The 10,741-nt window shown below is 40.6% G+C and overlaps 1 protein-coding gene across 1 annotated transcript; it reads right to left on the bottom strand.

Annotated features, from left to right (window-relative positions):
- Positions 1 to 8,880: 8,880 nt before the first annotated feature.
- LOC5510624 (orexin receptor type 2) lies at positions 8,881 to 10,548 on the bottom strand. The gene has a single exon (XM_001631029.3). It carries the CDS (start codon positions 10,094 to 10,096, stop codon positions 9,185 to 9,187), a length of 912 nt encoding a protein of 303 aa, XP_001631079.3. The 5' UTR covers positions 10,097 to 10,548; the 3' UTR covers positions 8,881 to 9,184.
- Between the last annotated feature and the right edge of the window lie 193 nt (positions 10,549 to 10,741).

Here is a 10,741-nt window from a genome sequence, read left to right on the forward strand (position 1 = left end):
GTTAGGGTTTCAAGTCGCTCAGCATGTCGGCCAGCGCTCCGCCCAGCACGTTTTGCCGAATCCTACGAGTGTCTCCGTCCCTTTCTTCGAATGTAGTCATTCCGGCCTTGTCCAGCCTCTATAACCGCGATGTTATGATATGATGAGGCTCATGTGACGTTATTCAATAAATGTGTTTTGAGAGTAATGATTGGTTGGGAATGTTTTATTTATATGTTCTCAACACCAATATTGTTCGTGGTTGAGTGGTCCCACAAGCGTTTTGCCCTGTAAGGCACTCTTGGGTTCGCTTTGGCGGACAGCGGTGGCCACTTTTTCCTGACATTGGGTTGGTTTTAAGGCAGTTTTGTTTTCTCGTTTATTTCAGTGTTCGGATTTTAACCCGTTGGTGATGAGAAAGATTTCTGCTGAAAAGTGTATCGAGTGAATAACCCTCGATGGTAACCCCAGTTCGGGAAAAGTGGCTACCGGTGAACGTTTGTGTGATAGAGTGGCAAGGGCAAAAGCGGGGGAGATAGGTGATATCAGAAAGTTGCCGTTCAGGGATCCCACTTCTTTTAAATCGGAAGAGATTCATCGGCATATTGACACGGAGGATGTGATTTTAGAAAATAACCTCCGTAAAGAGGACATCATGGGATGGTTAAAGAATGGTGTCGACGTTTTTTCTTTCTTAAAACCATTCGACCATTCCCCCCCCCACGGAATATCAAACATCATCCTTCGTGCAAAAAATTCACGGCGTCCATCACGGAGTCTCTTCTTCTTCGTATCAGTACGGGAGCTGTACGCATTTGGGGCAGAGTGGGAGAAGTGCCCCCCCCCCCCCCCCCCCCCCGTGGCTAGTCCGCCCTATGACTGTTGAGCCTAACAAACCAAGATTTGTGTCGATGCTAGTTATCTTAACCTTTGGATGAGGGACACCCCCTTCTCCCTCGAAACACTGACATCTGTACCCGTTTTGTATACCGGGAATCCCATATCTCGAAGGTTGATGACAAGTCAGGATACGACCGTATTCTCTTGTCGGATGATTCACAGGAGGTGTTCGGAATCGAATGGCAAGGCTGGTGGCTCGTTGGGGCTACACTTCCTTTCGGTTGGAATAATTCGCCTTTTATAGCGGAGCCAGCGCGGAGCTCCATAGGTATAGAAATTGGTCTAAGCTAGTAAACTAGGCGACTCAAAATTTGTGGTCAATGACGTCATGCCACACGCTGTCAGCTGGCTGTACCACTCACGTGACCAGCTCATGCAACCAGGCCAGCTAATTGATTGATTACTCTGAACCAATGACAGACTGGCTCCGACAGGAACTGGGAGGGGGGGTGAGGGGGCTTGGAAAGCCGGGGGGGACAGCCTATTCTGCCTTTCGACATCAAACGATCAACGGAACACAAGCTGACAGGGAAGAATTGACGAAAAAAGTGTTTAATAGAGAAAATGCAACTAATTATCCAGTCAAATGGCCGTATGAAAATAAGAATTTGAAGGATACATCTGTCTACTACTTTGTAGTAACTGCTTTGTTCTTACAAACTCGGAATATCGGCTCGACTTCTTCACCTGGTGCGGTGGTTGAAAACTTTAAGGTAGTGGTACCTATTATCGGACAGTGCCCTATTATCGGACACTCGAAAAAAATGTAAATATCTCAAATAATAGCAAAAAACACGCCGAAAAATGACCCGTCGAGTCGAAAAAACAACATTCAGAAAACATATATTCCGAAGCTTTTTACGAGTGTTTATTGTTTCGCAAAACTAGAAATAATTTTCTCTCACGCACCGCAAAATGGCGATTGAAATCCTCCTTTTGACTTGAATACGCGAGGACGAAAAGAAGCCGTAAAAAGTCCAAGATTTACCGATCGTGATGAAAGTCGCCCGGCGAATCCGCCATTTTGTTGTTGATCTTCCAGGATGCTATTTGGCCTCTGTTTCCGTAGACACTTCGAGATAGCTCGAATTGTTCGTACCTAACCTCGGTGCCCTATTATCGGACAGTCGAGCAATCATCGAACGATTCATCGTAAATTTGAGCGATCGATTAGAAAACGCGCATTTCGCCGTGCAGTTTGTCACGCGCACGATGCATCTGTTTTGAATCTCTTGCTACGGAGAAGAAAGAGTCTCAAACTAAAAACTATCGTGAGTTTTGCAAAGTACATATCTCAACAATTATTGTCTGCAGTATTTTAATGAAAATGAAGCATGATTTTCCCGTTGTTTTTTGAGAAGAATTCTGCTGTCCGATAATAGCGCTAGGGTGTCCGATAATAGGGCTAGGTATCCGATAATAGGGCTTCACAACACGTCTTACGAACGATTGTTTTCTCCCAAATTTAACCATCGAATTTTTGATAAATTGGTCGAATTATTATGTTTAATAGTCAGTGATTTCTAGCTGTAAAACCTAAGACTCAATTGTGTTTTGTACGCGAGATATTTTAGCGTAAATCTTAAGTGTCCGATTATAGGTACCATTACCTTATAGTTTAAGGAAAAGGCTACAAAACCAGCAGCATTCATCAGGGAATTGTCGAGGCTCTGCACTACTATTCTCATTATGATGTTACAGAGCAAAAATCAAAAAAGAAAAGTTATATTTATGATAGCTAAAATACGGAATTGTTCTCCAAAACGAGCGAACACCACAAGGCAAACAACATGGACAGTAAAGGTGAGTTCCGGACGAAAATTTCAATTCAAAATAGTGTGAATAGAATATATGAATCAAAACGGAACTCCTGTCATATTCCTTTTAAGTGTAATTATTTTTGTTTGCAAATATTTCTGATAATAATCCTCAAACAAAACGATTTTTGTCGTTTTACAACTTCTCTGATTTTCCAAGTGTCACTATTCGATCATCTTGATTCCACTGTGTTTTTAATTGGCTGAGAGATCAATTTCTTGAACGCTGATTGGATGCTATTTAGGAGCGCACTAAAACGGCTTCCCAGTTCTGTTAAAACCGTAAAAGAAACTTTTCCACAATACAAATAAGAAAAATACATCTACAAATCAAGACTTATCTATCTAGCTCAGGTAAGAAATACCTTGACGACTCATGTTTACACAGTTGTGTTGGTAAAACTATGTATCATTAAGCTTATTTAATTGAGAATTCATTTGCTATTGGCAAATGTGTGAGGAAAAACAAAAAGCATTTCGCAATCATCCTTGCAAAGTCTTTCTCTTTTCTTTATCTCATGTCTATGCTGTTTTTGTCCCAAATGTTTTGTTAAATACACAAAAACGTCAAAATGTCTCTCTTTCTTTCTCATATAAAGCCAATATTGATCTGTTGTCTGTTTCTGTTTGGTAAGAATACTAATCTAATCATTTGTTTTCCTCTATGTTTGTTCTCATGTTTAAAGAAAATTAGAAAATTGAAATAATAACGAACGATTTTTTTCTGATTCAGGTGAACTGTTAATACCCAAAAGCCATGATGTGCGACTGGATGATGAGCAGCATATTTTAGCAAAATATTTAGCTTTTCTTCCTTCCCTTTAAAATATGTTTATCCTTTTCAATCAACCTGCATTGATGTTTGGTTGATATTGCCCTACATTTCTGCGTCTTCGCCATATCTGTTATTGGGTAAAATTGCTGTTTACCATACCCATTTACCCAAAGAGACTCCCATAAAAACAGAGGGGATGATCGATCTCAACCCTAAGGTAAAACACTTTGGGTGTGGTCAGTAATTTCTACCCCCTAAACACATTGACCCCTCAACTGGCCTGTACCGGCTTTGGGAAGTACCCACAACCCAAAAAATTCATAAATTCAAAATAAACACAACAAGATGAAGATACTCAGGCATCAGTCTAAGGGATAAATGGTCTTGCAGATATGCATCCAACCAAGGTGTTGGCATCTACTCTTAAGCCAAATAATAGCACAGGTTCTTTGACAAATCTCAAATCGAACAAGGAGAGAAAAGCAGAATCACCCCTCTCAATAAAACGCTGAAAATACCACACAAGGGAGAGAGATCAGCTAACACAGCTCAAGACACAAATAGATACCTTTATTTTTATTCTCCAGGTACATTTCCTTGGCCTCAAAACACAATGTCCATTCCTTGAAGGATTGAACAACCACGAAAATATCTTTACGTATTGCAAAGCATTCTGGGAGATCCAGGGGAAAATTCACGGGGGGAGGACCAGTCAACACTCCTCTCCCCAAAGTCAGATGTTTTTTTTATAAGTTTTTTCACCCCGAAGCCAAACGAATCAATTCCAGGTCATACAGACCCAGAATAGCAGTGTAAACAATTTTGGAATCAATTTGGTTTCAGAAAAGACACCATTTAGGAGAGCTGTGGTGATTCATTAGAAAATTATTTTCTCATCCGGGCAAAGCCAAACAAGAAAAAATCATCATGAATCCACCTTTGCTTGCAAATATCCATAAGCAAAGCACTCAATTATGCCCCAAAAGACTTCATGATGTCCTGAGACACTCTCCTAATATGCTCATAGCTGTATTTTTGATGAAAAATACAAGCAACCATCAACTTGTGCTGGCTTCAGCACATCGACGAGGGATTAAAAGTGGGGACCGAAAAGCACTGTTGGAAAGCTTGGATACCGCTGACTAGGTGCAGCTGTGTTTGACTTTGACGGGCTGTATAAAACTCAGGATGGGGGGGAGGTATCTGTTTTCAGTCTGTTTTTTGTAAATTCAGCTCCAAAAAAGCCAGGAGTCAATGGGTTAAAGTAGCACATTAGGTGCGGTCAAGCAATTTTCTTCTCTAAACATTTTGCACTCCCTAAGGCAAAGCAGTTAGCATAATCTTGCCCTTAAGATAGGACAAACAACCCCATCTGACTATTTTAGGAGGAGCCCTACCCCTCCTTAATGGATGCTGTCAAATGTGATTTCTCTTTTCTTATCTATGCTAACTTTATCTGGGGTTTTAACTGGGAGGTTAACATTAAAGAATGATATAATTGTGCTGTTAGACTGAAGAAGGAAAAGGATAGTGAATTGATATATTTGTATTCACAAAGATTTGTAGTTGCATCTTCCAGCAATTTGGTACCTGTACCTGTACTGTGTTTTAAAAATGGCTGAAAATTTAACATAGGTATTTTTGGGTGCAAAATCTTGGGCTCTCTTGCCGCAAACATCTGCTGAACTCTCTTGATCTTCTAAGCTGTACTTGACAAAAAAACTGAGTAATGCTGTACATGGCAAGGCATATATGTTAGATTATTTGATTATAGAAATGTAAAATAGTAAATATCCGCTCAGTATCAGTTGTCTATCAAATGAAGCTACAGAGAGCACTGTTAATAAATAAAACTAAAATATCAGCAATATTTTTGTTTGGCTGCAAAAGAAGTGATTGGGAGGAGGTCTGTACAGGACCCGAAATGATCCCAGGACCCGAAACGATCCCAGGACCCGAAACGATCCCCAAAAGTACCCCAACTGATCCCGGGACCCGAAACGATCCCCAAGAGTCCCCGAAATGAACCCCAAGGAATTACAGTAATGGACAACTAAAGGAATGTGTAAGGATTGGCTTTCAGTTTTAAAAACATATGAAACATTTAGCTTTGTTTGTGTTATTAAAAGGAAATTTACATTAACTAAAACTATAGTATTAAGATTTTTATATACGACTGCGGGGGAAATACAGTGGTTGAGTCAGAAATTGGGGTCAACTAACAACTCATGTGATAGTAATTTGAGGAGCCCGGCGTGGATAAATCATTTTTACATAACAAGCCATAAAAGAAAGTCTTTACAGATGGGACATGCTGCTTTACATAGGAAGCGAAATGTTTTAAAGTTATTTTTTGGCATGTTTGTTTTCGGTAAATGAAAGACCTATCATATCGTGAGATCATGCCGGGGTATACGCACGACTACATGAGGAAATTCAAAACTCACATAATATTGCTTTCACATCCTCTTAATATTTTGCATCGATAGTAGAAGGGTTGTTCGAGTGTATTACTCAGTGTGCTTTTGTCACTCCATCTTCTCGGCCAAACCGGCTGCCTAAAATGTGTAGGTAAATATTCGCTCGTGTGAACGAGGATTTCGTGGTGAAATACATGTTTGGTTGTCAGATGAATATTAATTTTTAGGGGTGATGTTTACCGGAAATGAGATTTATAGTGTCGGAGTCATGTGTCGGAACCGCAAAATGTTAAGAGTGTGATGGAAGGTCAAAAGTTTGGTTGATCTGAGCAAAGCTGTGCTATGTTTATGCTGTATTCCTTTCAGTAGCAATTTAAAGTTGTGTATTTGTTTTGGACTCTGTTTATGGGTTTAACGCCGGGCAATGTAATAAATAGAAGTATTGTGTTGGAATTTAATATTTTTAAGTCACGTTGCTTAGAAATCGAGTCGCTCTTAACCCTTTATTATGCTTCAAAACTTGCAAGTATTTCTTCTGCTTTCCCTTTGTCCATTACCGCAATTCCTTGGGGTTGATTTCGGGGACTCCTCGGTATCGTTTCGGGTCCGAGGATCAGTTGGGGTACTTTTGGGGATCATTTCGGGTCCTGGGATCGTTTCGGGTCCTGGGATCATTTCGGGTCCTGTACAGGTCCAGCATTTCATTACGGTGGGAGAAATAGCTGAAATAAAATGAAATCCAGCTTGGACCGTGCATTTCAAACAAGTTACATGTATGAAAAAGTGGGGGGGGGGGGGGGGGATTAAGCATACAGCACTTTAGTCTTTTAAAGCATATAAACTGAGGTGAATATTATTATTATGGATCTCTTTTTTATTCTCAAAGGAAATTCTAGTCTAGAAGCTCTATTCAGGGGGTCATACCTCTAAACTGCCCAAAGATTCCCAATATGAAAATATGGTAATAAAGCTGGCTCCGCTTTTAGGCAGTGCCTATAAATCTATATATTATACCAGACTGTTGGCCTTGGACCAACTGAGTATTTGAGAGGACTGGGTATTGCATCCTCTTTGTATATCGATGATAGACTGATTGGGGAGTTCTTTGGAGACACGGGTCCTTGGTCACTCCCAATTGAGGCTTGCAGCAAAGATTTCAGTAAAAAAACGGCTGAAGTAGCTTTGTTTGTGGTTTGTTCCGTATTGGTTGGTTTTGGTTATTTCCTAGGCCTCGGCAAGTATGTGCTTGTCCCCACCACTCGTCTAGTATACCTGGGATTCCTGATAGACTCAAGTGAACAAGCTTTCATAATCCCGCAAGATAAACGCGAGAGTTTTGCTCAACTTCGAGAATTGATCTTCTCGGGGCGGTCAACAGTTCCCTTGAAATCCATCCAAAGACTGATGGGGAAATGCAATTCTTTCTCCCTCGCATTTCCAGGTGCGAAATTTTACATCCGGAAGATGGCCTCTGCTTTCGGAAAGTCCAGCCGCGGGAGTGAGGTAGTGCTATCTAAGCCCATCAGAGAGGAGATTGAATTCTGGAGATTCTAAGACAACTGGAAAAGGTGTATTCCGTGGCGCCAGGAGAAGCAGGTGGGGCTTCGTATTTCAACCGACGTCTCCTCATTCCGATGGGCTGCTGTTGTAGGGGTGCAGTCAACTGAAACGGAAATTGGTGACTTGACATCCAAGTTGATAGAAAGGTCGTTATCAACACTTGGCATTCATGGCATGGACCCCGATCTCTAGAGTTACTCAAGGTCGCTCGTCTCCTCTTTAACGAAATTACTAAGAGGAATTTGATATTGCCTTTGATCTACATACCGTCGAAGTCCAACTCCGCTGATTTCTTCTCACGCCAGCTTTCGGCTGCTGATACAATGCTGTCCCAGAAGTGCTGGAATATTGCGGGCCTGTTGGCCGTAATTTGGGTTTGATGGCAATTCATAGATCCGACATGTGATTGACTCTAACGTTCAGCGTAGTCCTAATGGCGCTTCGGTGATCCATATACAGCCTATGCAACCCCTGGTTTTTCTGGCTTTAATCAGGACCTCTCCAAATGTGATGGAAAGGTCGTTAATGCGTAGGTCTTCCCCCCGTTTGTGCTTGAAGTTTTTGGTCCGTATGTGTGATTTCTTAAATGTTCCTGTGAGAGAAGGTTATTTGGTTAGACCCACTGACACGGCTGATCACGCCCTCAAATATCCTCTGCGGCGCAGGCGAGGCTTTCCTATTATGTAAAACAAATCCCTGAAGTTTTTTACGGTAGGTGTCCGACCCTACATGGCCTGAGGAGTGGCTGTGCAATTTCGTTAGCACTCGCCGGTGCTGATTTGAGCTCGATCATGGACCATGTTGGCTGGAAAACGTCTTCTACAGCCCAGCACTGCATTGAGCTTCATCAGGTTATGGACCCGATGCAAAAAGCGACACTTTAGCTAGGATACCGCCAGATCTGGGAAGCGAGTACAGGAAGCAAAATGCTTTGTCGGGGTTTTCAAAAGACTTTAATAATAAAGAGCACGTCTTCTTGTGTGATAATCAATTGTTGTTAACTTGATGAGGCTGGGAATAGGTTTGGGTGATTGTTGGGTTTTATATACAAGGTTGGAAAGATAAGGTTGAGAGTTAAGATTGGGTTCCTCTCGGAATAAGGTTGGGGGGGGGGGGTGTACCATTTATTTGCTCACTAGGTCTATCCTAGGCATTTCTAGTGTTGGAGAGTTGCGAAGAAGGGATGACTCTCCATAACTTCATTAATGCTAATGAGGAATCAGGAAGGATAATGTACCATAACAATTCATGGTTATCATTATGTTGATGATTATTTTGTTTTTGTCATATCTGTTAATATGAAAGAAAGTCGTCTTTGATTCGTGTTTTGGTTCTTTCTAGGTTGTTTCTTTGTGGAAGGCCAGCAGTGCATCCCCGTGAAAGTCTCGTTAATCCTCCTATTCAAAGTGAAATATCAATTCATCAAACATTTATCGTTATTGTCGAGCCCTTATAATTTATTGTTTAACCAATCAATCCACTTTCGACTATTTGGTATTTCAACTTCCTTTTATGTCTATTTAAGTTATCTATAACGTTTATTTCTATTTTCTAAAGATTCCTCTCGATGATCACCGCAAGCTTTTAGCTTTGTAAGACCGCCTTTTTACGGATAAGATTTCCACCACAAAATAAATAGTTTAAATGCTAAGATCTGCTGATTCAACTTCTTGGTAACTTTTAAAATATAACGTGCGAAATTCCCAAAGATATCGCTTTGATTTTGAATGAAGTTAATGACGTTCTTGGTTTCTATCTGATGAACTACTACAGCTACGCACTATTCCTAGCAAGTCGCTGAAAATGCCTTTACAACTTTTCCTGAATTTTGAGCTATGTAAAGAATAAACGAAGGGGTTGACAGAACTATTAAAATGAATCATAAAAAAGGTCATGATATTAAACTCCTTGGACACGCTAGCGCCAAAAATATAAAACATGTGCTCAATGCAAACTGCAACCCAGCAAACAATAAAGATAAGTGTGATAAATAAAAGGACTTTAGCGAGTTTACGTCTCGATTCGAAGGACGCAGTGCTTGACACAAACACTGCTTTTGAGAACCATAATGCAAATATAACTCTACTGTAGCAGTAGATGATAATGAGGTTCGGTAGCGCCAAAAACACGATTGCTTCCCAGAAATAAAAGATCCTATTTGGATATACATGATGCATTTGCTGTGACCCACAGACGGGATCGCCATCGCTGCCCGCCTTTCCCCACTGGAAGTACAGCACCGGAGACATGCTAATCAACGATGTCAGCCAGATTATTATCAACTTTGCAACTGCTTTTTTGCTTGTGGTAGTCTTTAGTCTTGTTCTAAATGGCCTTGCCACTGCTTGGTACCTTTCGTACGCGATGATAGTCAGAGTGACAATCGAGACGCCACACACAACATGCGTGCTATAAGCCGTACTCTTACAGAAGACGTTCGCGTCAAAGACCTCTGTGACTTGGAAAATTGCTAGTTCTATTAATTGTAGTATCCCGAAGCTCATGTCAGCTAGAGCAAGATTGACGAGTAGTAAATTCGTGAAAGTCTTCATTGTTTTTCCTTTAAAGACGATGAGACAGACCAGGAGGTTTCCAGTGATGTTTATCGGCGCCATTATTAGAGAGATAGCTGTAAATACCCTCATAACGAATTTTTTCTTTCTTTCAAATACCAATCTATATGCTCGAGTTGCCTTTTGTATAAATCCTAGAAAAAAAGTGGCTAAATTAATCCGGATGTAAAAGAACCCTGTCTGTCAAATCACTTGCTCCAAAATCATGAATAATTCACAGTCAAACCCAGTGAATTCTTTCGACAATCTTGTCTAGAATTGGTGTCGATTAGATTCCGCGTCGCGTGTGCATAATGTTGTTTTGGGTAATCAAAGAAGATTTGCAGAAGACAGGAAACCCCCAAGGCTTTTTAGGGATTATGCTATAATTTGTTTGTCATAATAGAGGAATCTCTGAATAAATTGTCATCTGTACGTAATCAAATGGAGGAAGTTAATAAAATCTCGTCATACTTTCGTGTTTATCCCAACTCCACAAGAAATCTCACGACGGGAACAAGCTATTATAAACGCTTCTAATGAATAATGAACACGAGAAGGTAAAATCATAATTTGAAATCTTTTAAATGGACTGCGATCAAACCTCGACTTCTCTTTTTGTCACCTTTGCGGATGACGCATTGTGTTTGCCTTTAGAATGTTAGAAATGAAATTTTAGTTAAAATGGAAGGTAAAATAATGATTTGAAATCTTTTAAATGGACTGCAATTAAACCTT

The sequence above is a fragment of the Nematostella vectensis genome, chromosome 10, assembly GCF_932526225.1.
Source record: "Nematostella vectensis chromosome 10, jaNemVect1.1, whole genome shotgun sequence".
Classification (NCBI taxonomy): domain Eukaryota; kingdom Metazoa; phylum Cnidaria; class Anthozoa; order Actiniaria; family Edwardsiidae; genus Nematostella; species Nematostella vectensis.

Coding starts and splice junctions, on each gene's coding strand:
- LOC5510624 (XM_001631029.3), bottom strand. CDS start 10,096: ATGAGGGTATTTACAGCTATCTCTCTAATAATGGCGCCGATAAACATC.